At 37.1% G+C, this 16217-nt stretch overlaps 3 protein-coding genes and 1 non-coding gene across 6 annotated transcripts; 1 reads left to right on the top strand and 3 right to left on the bottom strand.

Moving 5' to 3' along the window:
* Positions 1–1744: 1744 nt before the first annotated feature.
* LOC129316087 (aldehyde oxidase GLOX-like) lies at positions 1745–3706 on the bottom strand. The gene has a single exon (XM_054960350.1). It carries the CDS (start codon positions 3681–3683, stop codon positions 2004–2006), a length of 1680 nt encoding a protein of 559 aa, XP_054816325.1. The 5' UTR covers positions 3684–3706; the 3' UTR covers positions 1745–2003.
* Positions 3707–3931: 225 nt separating this feature from the next.
* On the top strand, positions 3932–6624 carry LOC129316104 (late embryogenesis abundant protein D-34-like). 3 transcript variants are annotated; one of them, XM_054960382.1, is made up of 5 exons: positions 3932–4027; positions 4876–5240; positions 5331–5381; positions 5871–6194; positions 6283–6618. In XM_054960382.1, the coding sequence occupies exons 2-5, from the start codon at positions 4920–4922 to the stop codon at positions 6442–6444; spliced, it is 858 nt and encodes a 285-aa protein (XP_054816357.1). In that variant the 5' UTR covers positions 3932–4027; positions 4876–4919; the 3' UTR covers positions 6445–6618. The 3 variants fall into 3 exon arrangements, with proteins under 3 accessions (XP_054816357.1, XP_054816364.1, XP_054816349.1); XM_054960389.1 differs by having other exon boundaries at positions 3934–4027; positions 4663–5240; positions 5877–6194; positions 6283–6624; XM_054960374.1 differs by having other exon boundaries at positions 3934–4027; positions 4663–5240.
* A 37-nt stretch (positions 6625–6661) lies between these two features.
* LOC129316096 (cysteine synthase-like) lies at positions 6662–15456 on the bottom strand. The gene is made up of 11 exons (XM_054960361.1): positions 15224–15456; positions 11344–11401; positions 11152–11261; positions 11005–11062; positions 10293–10556; positions 10054–10191; positions 9909–9960; positions 8017–8096; positions 7572–7631; positions 7310–7390; positions 6662–7036 (listed from the first exon to the last, which is right to left on the bottom strand). Exons 2-11 carry the CDS (start codon positions 11380–11382, stop codon positions 6947–6949), a joined length of 972 nt encoding a protein of 323 aa, XP_054816336.1. The 5' UTR covers positions 11383–11401; positions 15224–15456; the 3' UTR covers positions 6662–6946.
* On the bottom strand, positions 9252–9339 carry LOC129296946 (small nucleolar RNA Z103). Its single transcript, XR_008590063.1, has one exon. It is a non-coding gene; the product is annotated as a small nucleolar RNA Z103 (small nucleolar RNA).
* Positions 15457–16217: the final 761 nt, after the last annotated feature.

Genomic DNA, 16217 nt, shown 5'->3' on the forward strand with positions numbered 1-16217 from the left:
TGTTTCATCATCTTTTAAAAGTCATTTTATTTTGTTAGAAATTGAGATAAGAACAAAACGTATTGCCTTCTTAATAAAGTGGACAATGTGAGAGAAGGGCCAGGATAATAATATTCATTAATTAAAATTTTAGATCACATAACTTATCAAGTTTAAAAACAAAACAACGTGAACATATAAATTACAATAATTATTGAATTACATCAATCATAATTATAAATATACAACTTACAATCAAGTATATATGAGATATAACACATTATGATAATAATTACAACTGATCTCTAAGCTATAAGAGCAACAATAACAAACAAACAAGCCTGACACAACATCAGGTCATTATTTTTCTTCTTTGATTGAAATATATTAAGCTAGTAATTTTTTCAAAAATAAAATAAGAAATATGATGCAAACATAAGTTATTAAACTGGTAAATATAAAAATAAATTAAATATATTGTAAAGAAAGATATTCTCTAGATTGCTTAAAGTATGTAATTAAAATTATTAATATAAAAAACTTTTAATTTTAACAAGAACAATATATATTGAAATTATAATTAATATAAATATAAATTATATTAATATATTTAATATATAATTTTAAAATAAAGAATAATATATGCATCTATAAAATATTCGAGACGTTCACACTCCTAATATCAGGAATCAACCTCTAACCCCATCTAGTATATTCCAAAAAACCAGTCAAGTTATAGCTAGTCATAAAAACCAACCAACAACCAATTAAACCGATAAAACTAAGCCAGTTATGATTTAAAAAAACCGGACAGAATTTTAAAACTTCAAAATTTCCCCAAAAAAAAAATCAATATTAAATTAAAATATTAAAATCTTTTGGGCCAGAAGTTGTTATTTTTCACTGAGAGCAACTCAACCTTCCACAGTCAAAGCTCTCCGCCCCCCTCACCATTTTTATAGCAAAGTTGTGGCATCCCAATCCTTTCGTATTCTCGATGTGGGGGGTTTTTAGCTCATGCTCCTCATTCCTCTTTTTCATCATGGTTAGGGTTAGAGAGCCCCCATCACATGGCTGCTCCTGACTCCTCTTATACGAGTGTCTGGTTGCTTTTTTTTTCCCCTCCTTATTTTTCCTTCAAATTTATTAAATTTGTCTGCTTAAATCTTGCATCATTTTTATAATGTAAAATTATATATTTAATATTTTCATATAAAATTATTTATCTATATTTTTTATTTCAAAATATATGATTTTATTTTAGTATTTATAAGTTTTACCAAGTCTAATCTTCTAAGAATTTCTCGTGCTTCGTTCTCTTAAAAATTAAATAAGTTGAGTAATTTTTAACACTTAATGAGTTTCTTTGCCAAGTTAAAGAGAAAACTATTCTCTCACTCTTTTACTTTTTTTTTTATTTTTTCATGAACCTAATAATATTTTGTAAAATTTTATTTTTAATATGATCATTGGTCTTTATAGTTTCATCAAATTTTACTTTTAATCTCTATAATTTTTTTCACCTTCAATCCCTATAATTTTAATAAAATTGGGTGACATTTGTTTCTCCAGTCTCTAACGATGTTAAATTATAAACACTACAGGGACTAAAAATATAAAAAAAATTATAAGAATTAAAACAGAGCTTGCAAAAATTATAAAGATTAATGATTATATTTTTTTCTCAATTCCAACATCTAAAATAAAAATATATATTAAATTAACTATAATATGTTCAACAACTGTTCAACCATTAACCCCTTAACCCTTAAGTATGTGCTTTGTCCAATTAAATGACCTGTCCGGATTTTAAAATATTGATTAAGTGACTCCACGTCTATCCGGAAGAGAAATTCAAAAGGCCAGGTCTGCGGAAAGCAAAAATGGCCGAATAAAGTTCATAATAATATAATCGGCACGAAAGGTTTGACATCTAAAAAATTATTTGTGTTACCAGATGCTAATTGCTAACAAACCCTTAACCAAAGAGCAACAAGCCGAAAATTAATCTGAGATAGTTCGTGTTAGAGCACTTGCAGCCAGACAGCAGTACTAGGTATACCTGCATGCACAACGAACATCAGATAGAAACCCGGTGGTGCAATCTGAGGAGACGATGGACCCACCACTGTTGTGTAATACGTGTCCCATCCTGTACGTGCCACCACAATCTGATTCAACACCACCATTCTCTGATTCATCGCAAAAGAGTGCGTCGTAAACGAAGGAGCCACCAGCCTCGCTGAAACTTCACTTGCTGAGATGTAATAGGTCACCCGGAATGTTATATGACACAGCACCATATACCCTAAGCCATCGTTGCACGTCGTGTACAAAATCGTTGGCCGCATCGGATCAAACTCCGGCGACAAATAAGGGGGTGAAAACGCCTCCAAGCTGAGCTCCGTTGGGAACTCTACCCCACTGAAAGTGTAGTTCATGTGAGGGTTGCTACCTCCAACCAACACTCTTCCATCCGGTAGCAACACTGCGGAGGAATGGTAAACTCTGGGCCTCGACGCAGCTGACATCGCCCTAAACCTCAACGACGAGTCCTCCTCTGAAGGCCTATATATGACAGGAGAAAGTACCGCCCCTCGGCCATGTTCCCACCCGGCGGTGCCGAGCCCTGCGCCGTTGATGATAATGACGTCGCCGGAGGGGAGGAGTAACATGTCTCCCAGTACTCTGGGCATTGGCATGGTCTCCATCACCCAATTTGGGCTCGGGTCAGTGACTCTGAGGCGTCCGCATGTGGCAAGAGCTTGTATGAAGTTCCCCTCTCGGGCTTTGACGAATGAAGATCGTGGCGCACCCCCACAAATCATGACCTCAGCTTCTACGCTTGGTTTGTTATCGTTTATTGGGAGAAGAACCGAAGAGCCCGTGCTCGGATAGTTTCGAGGATCCTCACCTGGGATAAGAGGAAATTCTTTGAGGACAAGGTTTCGGCTGTAGTCAAACAATATGGAACGAGTATTGGCGAAAATAAAAAGGTTTCCGTCGGGTAAAAGGTGCAAGAAAGGGTACAAGTTATTTTCATTGGGATCAGTTGTCTCTTGGAGGAAAGGGAGAAAGAGAGCCTGTGTGGATGAGGAAGAATATTGGGTGGGGTTTCTAGGATAGAATTCGTAGTTGAATTGTCTTCTTCCTCCAACCACAATGATGCGACCATCAGGTAGTATCTGATTAGTTGCGTACCATCTTCGCCTTGACAAGTAATCTGGGAATTCGATCCAGTCACAGGTCTGGTCTTGGCAAGAGGTGAACATGCGGATGCGAAGCTGACCATCGTTGTATCCACCGGTCTGGACGAGGGTGCCGTTAGGGAGAACAGAGCCAGAGGAACACCAAGTGTCGGTCTGAACCATTAAGGGTCGGAAGGTGTTGGTGGGTATGTCGTAAAGGACAGAGTGAGCGGTGCAATCAACGTTGAGGGCAGTGTCTGAGGGATCCGTCCGGCAACGACCGTCGGGAAGGGAGATGTTGGAGGGGCCAAAATCCGTACGGTCAAACATGACGACTTTGTCGTATCTTAGAAGTTGCATGTGCATGGCTGATATGCCAATGCTCGCCTGCAAGAACTGCCATGCTCCTTCGCTGCTGAAGTCAGGAGGCACGAACTGATATGTCACTTGTGCTTGAGAATTCGGAGACGAAGCAATTATGAAGAGGAATAGGATCGCCGCGGACGTAGGGTTCATGTTCTGGTTTGTCAAAGCAGAGGGAGAAGGATAAGCGTAGGAGGATTGTAGGTGAATTTAGCTGAGAGTGAGAGAGTTGGGGTGGGGTCATAATGGGAAAATTAATTGAGAATGGAGGAATAAGGGTGTCTTTGAGATGGAGAATGGATTTGGCGGCTAAACCGGCAACGTTCAAGAGTGCATCGTTTAAGATCAAGAAACATAAGCATTATTTGTGAAACTTGCGCATTGTATCTCTGCTAATCAATTACTGGTTCAAGAATCACGTTGGGCACACTTCCAGAGAATCTCGGTCTTCGGACTCAAAAGTGCATTTTTGACGGGCAATCCTGAGACGGTAAAGGGTAATGGTTAACAATGCATACAAGAATTGTTTTCTTTAATTTGTTATCTACTTGTTCATTCTCCTTAATTCATTCGCTGTGAGAAAACGTGAAATGTATAGTTGATTGGATCTTAAACTTGTCATGTATTTGCGAAATTACTATTATTTTTAATTTCTTCGCACTAATTTAATTTAATTTCCATGCACATCCTCAATAGCAAACAACTTTTGCATACGATACATAATTAATTAAAGAAAATAAATAAACGTGTACCCATGTTACATTAAACTTGTTATAGCACACACTTCTGATTAAATTTGTTGTCGTGAACGAAAATAGTACTAAACTTAAAGCCTTTTCCTTCAAATGTTTAATTAAATTGGTTCAGGTAACCTGTCCACCAATTAGTAAGTTTGTTAATTTTTGACTGTATCATAATAAACTGCCTCCTGGCTTTCCTTTCTAGGCTATTACCTCCTTAAGATTTGGATTGTTTGTAAGAAAAAATCCCGTTTAAATTAATTAACAAATATAGAGAGAAAACGCGATTTATTAATTAACAATAAAACATTTGTGCAAAATCAATAAGCATTTTTTACAAAGCTTTGTGTTACTTATGCAAGATTATAAAGCTTTGTCCTCATCTACTGTAGTTATTTTTAAAACAAGGATTAGCGACTGGTCCTTGTTCCCTGTAGATGTGAAAAGAGAACAACGGCCGAGCCATAAAACACGTTACATTGGTGGTCAAGCATGTCTAGGTTCATACATCCCACCGTGTTTATCTCTATCAATTATCTGCCGCTGCATGTATAATAATTCTCCTCTCCCTATGGCTACATACTTCTTAAAAACCAAAACAAAAGAAGAAGAAGAAAAACCAATCAGCATCATCAATTAACACTGAGAGATGAGTCAAGAGCAACGGCGGAGGCTACTGCAGGAGGAACCCATCAAGTACGGCGATTTATTCAGCGTTCAAGGGGAGCTGGCAAGCATGCCGGTGACCCCGAAAGATGCCTCTATGATGCAGTCGGCGGAGAATGCCATGCTGGGCAAGACCCTCAGGGGGGGCGCCGCTGCCGTCATGCAGTCGGCCGCCATGAAGAACGAGAGGGCGGGCCATGTTGGACACAAGGATATGACCGCTTCTGCCGCCGATCTCGGTGTTAGTGTAACCGAGACTGATCTTGAAGGCAAGCGCGTCATCGTGGAGTCTTTCGGCGGACAGGTTTCGTCCCTCCTGGGAGTCTCTTTGCATTTGACTTGTTGTTTCTTTGCATTTGACTTTTCTTGATCACTACGTCATTTGCTCGATCAGGTTATCCAAAGAGTAGAAGGAAACGCAAGGAAAATCCATCAACTGGTCGAGGTATTAAATCTTTTCTACAAGTTTGAGATGTTTGCCGGTTAATCTTCGGTTTTATTCTAACGGTGTTTTAAAATGAATTAAACAGATCAAGATCTGAAACTTGGGGCAAAATTTTTCGGAATGTCATCATTGTTAATGTGTGGACTTTTGTCCGGACACAAGGATATATGTTAAATTATAAAAAAGAAAAGAAAAAGGGGGATAAAAAAGCGTGTTGGGGCGAAATGCTAATTGAAGTACAAGCTACGCCTAAGAATTTCGGTTCAGTGAAATCGCTTAAATGAAGGTTACAAAATTAATTTATTATATATCTAGTGCATTTCATGCAATATCTAACAAAATAAAACCAAATTTATCATCGAATTTTAAAATCAAGTAATATACAGACACAATTCATGCATGGAAAATTGGAGATTGAGATGGTAGCATGGCATAAGTAAGCATAAAACAGCAGTGATTTTGATTTTCGGTATTTGATGGTGGGAATAGGAACAGGCGGTAGAGCACTACGATAAAAAAGTAACGATGCAGACGGTGGCGCCACCTTCTCGGACGCAAGAAGATGCTAGAGTTGGGCTTGGAGGGTGCGGGGGAATTTCTATCGGAGAAGCACTGGAAGCTACGGCCGTCACTGCCGGTAACAAGCCTGTGGAGTGGAGTGACGCCGCCGCAATTCAGGCAGCCGAAGTGAGGGCCACAGGCCGTACCAACATTGTCCCTGGCGGTGTCGCCGCCGCCGCTCAGTCCGCCGCCACTCTCAATGCCCGCCTCACAAACAACACAGACAAGACCACACTCGCAGATATTCTCAACGTAAATAGTTATATCTGCCTTTTCGATGATTCCACCCGCGTGCGAACAGGCGAGTTAACTCAGGTTTAACTTGATAAATTGACTGCAGGATGCGACTTCAAAGCTGCCGTCAGATAAAGTGGCGACGAGGAAAGATGCGGAAGGGGTAACCGTTGCAGAGATGAGAAATAACCCGAACCTCGCCATTCATCCCGCCGGCGTGTCCGTGTCCGTCACTGCTGCAGCCAGGCTTAACCAAATTCATAATTAATTAAACTAATCTTTTCCGAAATGTACATATATTGCTTAATCGGGTTTCTTTTTGTCCTTCAGTTATGCAGCAAACAGAAAATCAATCCACAGGAACTATCTGGGATCCTCTGATCCTGCAAAGTTCTAGAAACTAACCCTCTAATGACTGCTAAAACCAAAGTTTACGACATCATGCATATTGTAAAACAACTTGTTTGTGTTTTGGACAACAGATGTGAAGAATATTGATTGAGAATTACAACCGTTACAAAGGAATACATAAATCCTTCCATACATGATTCTTTTGCAAATAAAGACAATTAATACATATCATCAATCAAAATATTCCTACTCCATTCCTGCACCCTAAGGATGGAGTATTAAGAACTCTAAAAGTAATAAGCAAGCCAATCTCTGCACTTATTTGCCATACATAATTTTAAATTCCATTTGGATCGTTGCAATTCCAGATACGACCTTTTATTTAGCCATACAGCTGCAGCCTTTTGGGACTGGAGAGCTTACTCAAATGTCATTTGTTCAACCTCATGTCTAATGGATTCAAATAATGCTGTTGAGAGGTAACGCTCACCAAAGCTGGGAAATACCGCCTGAGAAGCAAGGATCAAATTTTGCATTAGACTCCGATTTCAAAATTAACCATCAGAGTACCATAGTCAGAATTCTGACCACACTGTTGAAAACATACACGGATAGCAAAATACCAAGCCCCTACACGGATATATTATTCTCCAATTAATAAGTACTCAAGGTAAAGCGGCGTGTAGCTATAGGGTGAAAAGAATTATCTAATTTGTGTAGATTTCTAGAAGATAGCCATCTTATAATTTGTCCAATAAATTTAATAGAGCATGATGACTTACAACAATGAGCTTTCCTGCATTTTCTGGTCTCTTCCCTAACTTTATTGCAGCAGCAGCAGCAGCTCCAGACGAAATTCCCATCTGCAGAACCAGCATTCATATCAGTAAATAAATAAAAAATAAATAATTGGACCTTGCAATAAGAAAAGCCTTTAGAAATATAGTTTAATCTCAATAGGAAAAAGTGACTCGACACAAAAACATTCTGCATTTCCATAAAAAAAATAAACCTATATATTTAATTATAAGTTTGGGACCATACCAGCAAACCTTCTTTCAAAGCAAGCAGCTTAGCAGTCTCTATGGCTTCCTCACTTGTTATCTGCAATTTAAAGAACCACGGTAGGCAACAAGCCCTTGCATTAGCCGATAGCAGAGAAGAGAACGTACTTGTATATTTATAAATAATATAAAATCTCTAAACTCCAACAAGCCGTATGTTTTATGAACCATGACTAATGCGACTCACTTTTTAAACTCTATGAGATACATAAAACTCACATGAAACATAAAATTTTGTCAAATATTGACATGCTTGAAGAGAGCGTATACATACATATAAACATCCATATAACACATGTATACATATATGTATTTATGTAATACACAGCATGGACTTACGCATGCTGTGCTCCACTGTCAATCAATACACTACGCACATTCAATGGATCAGGATTAAATTCCACATACTAATTTTTGAAAGCTACCTGAATAATTTCATCAAGCAGATTAAGGTCCAGCACATTTGGAATGAAATCAGGGCCAATTCCTTGGATTAAATGCTTGCCTTTGACACATGGAAGTAACAAAGCCATCAGTATACATTCTGACACTTGTATAATGTTTTCCTCGAGTTGAAAGGAGACATTCTAAACAAACAATTATACTACCTACATCACATAAGTGCTAAATTAGGAAATGAAGTTTGTAGTTCAGCGGACAATAAATCTAGATTAAAGCTTTCAATATATACATATCAATTCAAAATTCAAGAGAATTTCACAGGTGGGCAAAGTCTTCCAGACGTCTTCCTATGCTAATTGATCTCCATGGGTTGTTCTGTTCTAAATCATTTTTGACAGAACATAAAGTCCAAGACAGGAAGACTTTCATGGATTCCAACTACTTAATTCTTGTTCAGCAAAACAACGAGAAAGATTCAGTGCCTGTTTGGTTTGCCTTCATAATCGATTTTTTGGAGGGAAATTGATTAATGGAAAAAAATTACCCAAACAGCCCATATATCAGGTAATCGATTAATGAGGTTTGAACCGCGTTTTATGTTAGGCTACCGCTGCCAGCTTTCACAGAATTCATTTTACCGTTAGAATAATGAGTAATTTATCATAATTCCACCTGCCAATATTACCCTCTCCAGATACGTATTCAGACTTGTTTTCTTTTTTTGGCCAATATTCGGACTTCTTTTTGGTCTCCCCTCTCTCGCTATCTCCATCTCCGAGCTACGATGGACGTTGGAATGAAGGCAATCCGAGTAATGGTCAGGTGATGGTATGATGGACAGAGAACAGAGAATGAGTCTCGGAAGAAAGAATTGGCCAAGCACATAGGTTTCATGTGGTTTTTTTTAGCCTCTGTTTTGAGGACAAAAACAGAGTAAAGAAAAACCGTCGTCTCCAGTCGATCAAGAAACTACTCGAGCGGAGGTCTCGTGACAGAACGCTATGTGGGTGAAGTGTCGTCTCTCACCGGTGAGGTGACAGCTTCTGGTGCTTTGGCAGAGCAGCGTCCTTCATTCTTGCTCGTGGTGGGATTTCGGGAGATTAAGGGACGAGCACAGCTCGGGTTGTGGGCGAGTCAAATATAATACATTAAATTAAATTCATACCCAAAACGTTAAAATCACATGCAATAAATAATAGCTGAAGGAAGTTATATATATATTATATATTTATATGAATGTATGCAAGTACGTTTTTTCCCCCTTCAATTGGGTTGGTTTCTCTAAATAGAAAAATCGCTCAGTAAGTTCAGCGTCGATCATCTTGGGAAATAATCATTGCTTCTGGTATGTATATATGTATTTTAGTCTATAAATAATGTTTTAAAATTATATCTTTCTCTTTTATCATCTCTTATATATTATCCTCTTTATTAATTACTGTAAAATTAAAATTTTGTATTTAAAAATTATATCTTTTTCTTTTATTAAAGCTATTGAAACTTAAATATATTAAGTTATTTATTTATATAAATTAAATTACTAATATTAATATAATTTAAATTTCCATAATTAATCAGATATATAATGTAAATAATATGTTTTATTTCTTAAATAAAATTTAACAAATTTAATAATATTATATAAAATTTATCAATAATTTAATTTTAAAAAATAACGTATTATATAGTAATTTGTATAGTTAAAATTAATTTTGATTAAATCATCCTAATATCTTTAATTATGTTAAAATTAATTTTATAAAAATAATATCTAAACAGATTGCGTTATATCATAATTAATTATAATTAAAATCAACCATGTTAATAAATTATTTTTAAAATTAATTACACCCGACTGAAATTCTAAAATCCAAACGGGCCCTCAGTCACATATACACAAGACTGATGAAATCACCTGGTTGTCCTCCACGCAGGACTGCAGTTTCAGCCGGTTCTACACCATACACCTGGGGGAAAAAACAGAATGAACCATGAAATTAGCATAAAAAGCCCTTCAATCTCTTGTTCGGCCTAGAAAACACGCAACTAAAGACAAAAACCTTAATATCTGGGTTTCTTTCCTTGAGGAACTTCCCAGCACCAGTTATCGTCCCCCCAGTTCCTATCCCTGCAACCAAGACATCAACTTTTCCTCCTGAATCTCTCCAAATCTCAGGCCCCGTAGTCTCATAATGGATCTATGAAAAAAAAAAAGAAAGAAATAGAATGTAAGTCTTCTCAACCTAGCATTTAAACCTTCTAAACCTGGCATTAAAATTAAGACTGATGTAGGTAAGACCTGTGGATTGGCAGGATTTTCAAATTGCTGAAGCATATAACTATTAGGTATCTTGCTTAATAGCTCATTTGTTTTCTCAAGACACCCAGGCATTCCTTTGGCAGGGTCAGTCAGATATACCTCAGCTCCAAATGCTCTAAGTACAATTTTTCTCTCAAGACTTACAGAAGCTGGCATGACCACTATAACCTTATAGCCCTTCAATGCTGCTACGAATGCCATTCCTACGCCAGTGTTACCACTTGTAGGCTCCACAAGAACAGTCTTTGGCCACCATTAGTAAACATATCAATGTGCATGAAAGTTGTTTGAAGCATACATAAGGACACAACACACAAGCGCCATGCAAAATAACGACATATTACGTAAGAAAAATGCCTTGAAACGTGTATCAACAACAATAATGGCACATCAGAACGAAACATGCATGTTTGCCATCATGGAAGCTTCTAGAAAGAAAGAGACAGCCAGAGTTGTTTTTTTTTTTTTTTTTTTGGTAGCAAAAGGGTTACATTGCAAAAGCAATTACATCAGGTTAAACAAGCCTGGGCCTAGAAACACAGCTAGAGTTGATGAACATAATTGGGATTTGAATACTATTATTGGAAAAGAAAAAGGAAAAATAGATCTTACAAGAAAGTGCGTACATGCAGAACTACAAGCTTGAGGCTGCATAAAGAATCTATGTATATCTAAACTTTCCGTGACTAACCTTTCCAGGTGTAATTTTGCCTTTATCCTCAGCATATTTGATCATGCTAAAAGCTGTCCTGAATATGATAAAGAAGATATCCTATTTTAAGTAAAAATCCTAATAGACCGAGAGAGTTCTGTATAGCCAAAGAAAGGAAATCTGTACCTATCTTTGACACTAGAGCAGGGCTCCATGGACTCTAGTTTAGCAGCAATACGAGCCACACACCCATCCACAATTTTATTCAAATAAACCATAGGGGTGTTGCCTATTAACTGCAAAAGAAGAAAAGTAAAGAATATAACTGAAAGACCGGAAAACAGCAATCATATCAGGACAATAATGAAGAAATATTACTTCAGTGACATCTTTCTTGATCCCACACTTTGGCTCCATGTTTCCTACCCAGAAAGGCCTGTAGTAAGACAAAGTGAAGTGATACTGATAAGAAAATATTTGACCAGAAAGGTCAATACAATTACATTGCATAAGTCTTCTTGATTAGTTTTATGAAAAGGTTAAGTTGTTCTCAACGATCAGAACAAAAGTTCTGTTGTTTGAATCCCCTTGGACATTAATAAAAGAAATATAACCATAACTCAATTAGCCCAATTTAATGATGTAACGGATAAAGAGCACAAAACAGTGAAATTTTTAGAAGAACCAGCAGGTCAAAATCCTGAAATCTTGAAACTTTTGGATCCAAAAGAAAAGGAATGATACTTTGAGCACTCAGTTTCAAATTATTCAGCAAATGATGAAAACCCAAAAGTTATGGCAACTAACTAGCAATATCATGTCCCCAAGTTTTGCGCCCAAGAATAACAGGAGGAAATAGCAATGCCGAAGTTGACAAACCAAGAAGCTTGAAATGAAGGAATAAATTCATATAGACAAGGAGAGACGCTAGTGGGAATACAAGCCGGCAGTCATGGGCTTTCATAATACGAGACAGGCAGGTAGTTCATTCTATTGATGAGCTCACATTCAAATGCTTCCCTTGACAGTCACTGTTTTTTTTTTTTTTTAGTTGCTCATAAATATCCTCTTATTGGAAGCAATCCTATTCAAGGCATGATTGAGCATTAAATGTGGGCACCCTTTTGTTTGCACCCAAATTGTGAATTTGGAGACCTAGATTCAATTTAACTTAATTAGCTTTAAAATAATTAGAAGAAAATATTTATGAAGCCTTAGCCATTAAATCAAGACCATCTACACTCTAACCACGATGGAGGAAGTGGTTCCTAAATTTAAGGAAACTGACAATCATAGGGCTTGGGCACCAAGTCAGGATCAACTATAGATAGAGAAGCCCTCTCTTAACAAGGATCATTAACATCAACAAACTACCGGTCTCAGACTTTGCGTCTATTGTTTTATTTTATTTTTTCTTTTATCATGCAATTTTAGTATTTACTTTTCTATTATATGGCCGGCATAGCCCGCCATCTCTTTCTTTAATTAATGTATATCTGTTTTTCTACAGTTATATTACTTTTTTTTTACTTCACATTCTTACATCCAAGGGAACTATGGTAAGAAAGCCTGGGTTCTCTGCATTTGATTAGAAATCAAGTTTTTCTATCTTTTTGAGATCCCGCATCTCTAGCACGCCTCACAACACCATCCTTTTATTTTTGCCTAGCAATTTTTGATGCACCTAGTGGGACCCATGTGAATGGAATACCTAGGACACATAAGGATCAATATATTGTTAGAAAGAATAGACCTAAATCTTACAACTTAAAGAACATGGCTGCATACTCAGAACATAAAGTACAAGCTAATGAGAGACAAAGAGCTCTGTTGCAAACTCTGAAGGATGAGCTAAGGAACGTCTCTACTATGCTATCTGGACCATAGCAAGAGCAAGCTCTAATTGGCTTACACCTTCAGAGAATAGATGGACTCGAGGGGCAATCTCCTAATATGCCCTTCGACCAAAAGATCAACAACGAGGACTACTATAACATCTCTCAAAGGATAAATGACGGGTTTAATTTAATAGCAGGCTCGTTCGGCCACAAAGGCCAAAGCCACCAGGGCCAGCATTAGAAGGGCCGGAGCCACAAGGGCTAAAACCATAAGAGCCAAAGTCACAGAGGCCGCAGTAATAAGGGCTGACACCACAAGGGCCAAAGCCACGAGGACCAAAATTAAAAAGATGAGTTTTGCAAGGACCCTTTTCACAAGAGCTTTCTCCCAAAGGGCTCTCTCCACAAGGGTGAAAGTCAAGCCCCACAACTAGATTTTCCAAAACCAGTCCTTAAAGTCCAAAAACTTAAAGGGCCAACTCCAAAATCAGCTCTTGAGATCCCAAACCTTGAGAAACTTAATCCTAAGCGAGACCACATGGTCCCTAATCTTTAACCACAAGAGTGTCCATCAAGTAAAGTACCAGTTCAACCATCAATTAGAACGAGAACGAGCTAGTCCTCCAAGACATAAGACTCATGCAATGTTTGGAAGTGGGGTCAATGAAAATATTCATACAAAATTAGCTCACAAAGGCTCCGGCCAATTTGTATGAAGGGGACATTATTTGCACCCAAATTATAAATTTGAAGGCCCAAACTCAGCTCAACTTAATTAGCTTTAAAATAATTAAAAGAAAATATTTATGAAACCTTAGCCACTAAGTCAAGACCATCCACACTCCAACCACGATGAAGGAAGTGGTTTCTAAATTTAAGGAAAATAGCGATCATGGAACTTGAACATCAAGTCAGGATCATCTATAAATAAAAGAGCCCTCTTTCAACAAGGATCATCAGCATCAACAAACTATCAGTCTCAAACTCCGCGCCTGCTGCTTTATTTTATTTTTCCTTTAATCATGTAATTTTAGTATTTATTTTTCTCTTGTACAATCAGCATAGCCCACCATCTCTTTCTTTAATTAATATATCTCTACTTTTCTGTATCTACATTAATTTTTTTTACTTTGCATTCTCACATCCAAGTGAACTATTATAAGGGAGCCCGAGTTCCCTGTATTTGATTAGAAGTCAGGTTCTTCCATCCTTTTGAGACCTCACATCTCTAATGCGCCTTGCGAGCTAACACTCTTCTAGTGGAGATTTGAACTTTGGTTTATCATGTCACGAGAAACTAGCCCCTTCCGCTAAACCCAACTCCTATTGGTGATAGTCACCATTTTTTTTATGTGCTTTTGAAATATGAAATTGCAGCATGCCATATAAACTAAAGAATTACACAAAGACCACGGCCAAAGGTCATAAATTCACACAATTCAAAATTCAAAGATTGTATTTAAATCTTCATCATTTAAACTCCAATAATCATCCTCAATAACAATGTTTGAATCTTGATTTGACATCAACTTTTGGAGTTGATTCCTCAACATTATCTCCTAATGTGGGTTCAAACACTTGACATGTGGGAGGATCATTATCCTCAACACCAAAATGACAATCAAACATTATCCCCACCATCTAGAATAAACGCCTACCACAGACTCAAATTATTATTAGGTTTGCTTTTGAGTTTTGGTCCAAAAAAGTATTTTAAAATTTTGAAACCAAAATCTACAAAGCTTAAGGACCTGTTTAAAACTGTTTTTATTTCATTAGGTATTCTGTACAACATGTTATGAGGGGGGAAATTGTTTCTGACTACATATTCTTTCCCTCCATCATTGTAGTGAATGAGTAAAGGCTAGCAAGATAAAAGAAAACGTTAGAAAATATTATTGTAAAGCGAAAATTCCTTTTTTTTCTTTTTTGCCATGATTGTAATGAAAATGGAAAAAAGAAAGAGAGGGAAAATCCGAAACTTTTAAGCTTGAAAAATCAACATCAGCGCACCCGGACTAAGAAAATTTCGAATTCGGCAAGAAGTGAATCCCTTGCTTGTTTAAAAAGGTAAAAAACAGAGAGGGCAAAATTCTGCTTTTAGTCCCTGAAGCAATGTAGTTTTATTAAGGTCTCCTTCCAACACCAGATATGTATTTTGATTCAGTATGGTGAGGGTAAATCTTTTGTTTTCGGAAGAAGCAAGATAGGATAGCTTTAGGCATAAGTTAATTTAATCAACAAAGTAACAGAAAATTAACATTACACAGATTTCAACGAAACGGAGGAGTATTTCAGTAAACAGCCTCAAAGATTCATTTTCCTTTCACAAGAACTCGCTCACATAGAAAAGCAAACGATAGAACATGCAGAAGAAGCCCAACAGCGACTTAGGAAAGAAGGTGGGTTCCGGTATCTACCTGACAGCGATATCTGAGGGCGACAGCGAGGATTATCAATGCCGGCGAACGACGAAGGCCGGGGTGGCTTGAAAACGTGGCCCAAAAAAAATACGATTGAGAGGAATGAGATTAACTAGACCAAAGCAAGGAGAAAGATACGAGGTGGAGATGGATGAGGGTGAGGCTTGAGATCAAGAGACCTGAGCAAGTCGGCCACGCCTGGGCTTATCTAAGGGAGACAGACACTGCGTGAGCAGGAAGCGTCATCTGGATTTTGACTTTTTAATTTTCTCATTTTTGTTGCCGCTGTTGTTTTTTTTTTTTTTTTTTTTTTTTTGTGACGGTGCATCAGCCTCTCAAGGACATTGTAGGGTCGGCCTTATTTATATTTATATGAACTCAATCTTCATGCGTTTAAGTTTAAAAACTTGATTACCTCAATTTTATTCAAAAATTGAGGTCTGACTCTTATTTAAAAAATTTAGAATTGAGCTTATAAACCCATCTATGAGAAAAAAATAAAATAAATTTAATATTTTAATTCACTTAGAGTATTCTAAAATTTAAGATACATCAAATAAAAGTCTCACATTATTTAAAAAATAAATTCAAGATTTAAAAGTCCAAATAAGATAAAGATAAAAATCATTATCAATGCTAATCAAGATCTCCCTCATCATCATCCACAAATAAAATGTTATTTTCAACTCTGTCATAGGTCTAGAGTGAGAGATTGAGTACAAGTGTGCTGCGTAGGATTTCTTTAGAAGTTGAAAGTTCAGCCCTAATTTGACCATTTCCCAAAGTCCAACGTAGAAGCAAAAAAAAAAAGTTAAGTGGACAACCCGAGCTCGAGTCTTTTTTTAGGGCTTAAAAGGGTTGGGTTTCGAAACTCAGTTATCTTAAAAAATATCAACTTTTTAAATCCAAATCCTTATTAAAATGAACTTAAACGGGTGGCTCATTAAGTCTGATTTTTATTCTCAACTCTAAGATAATATCAGCTGAGCTC

Source organism: Prosopis cineraria, unplaced genomic scaffold (assembly GCF_029017545.1).
Source record: "Prosopis cineraria cultivar Desert tree isolate PC_DT_omini unplaced genomic scaffold, ASM2901754v1 PC1, whole genome shotgun sequence".
Taxonomy (NCBI): Eukaryota; Viridiplantae; Streptophyta; class Magnoliopsida; order Fabales; family Fabaceae; genus Prosopis; species Prosopis cineraria.

Coding starts and splice junctions, on each gene's coding strand:
- LOC129316087 (XM_054960350.1), bottom strand. CDS start 3,683: ATGAACCCTACGTCCGCGGCGATCCTATTCCTCTTCATAATTGCTTCG.
- LOC129316104 (XM_054960382.1), top strand. CDS start 4,920: ATGAGTCAAGAGCAACGGCGGAGGCTACTGCAGGAGGAACCCATCAAG. Junction 5,382..5,870: donor AAATCCATCAACTGGTCGAG/GTATTAAATCTT, acceptor TGGTGGGAATAG/GAACAGGCGGTAGAGCACTA. Junction 6,195..6,282: donor CACTCGCAGATATTCTCAAC/GTAAATAGTTAT, acceptor AATTGACTGCAG/GATGCGACTTCAAAGCTGCC.
- LOC129316096 (XM_054960361.1), bottom strand. CDS start 11,382: ATGGAGCCAAAGTGTGGGATCAAGAAAGATGTCACTGAA. Junction 9,961..10,053: donor AAAGAAACCCAGATATTAAG/GTTTTTGTCTTT, acceptor TTTTTCCCCCAG/GTGTATGGTGTAGAACCGGC. Junction 7,632..8,016: donor TGCTTGATGAAATTATTCAG/GTAGCTTTCAAA, acceptor TTTAAATTGCAG/ATAACAAGTGAGGAAGCCAT.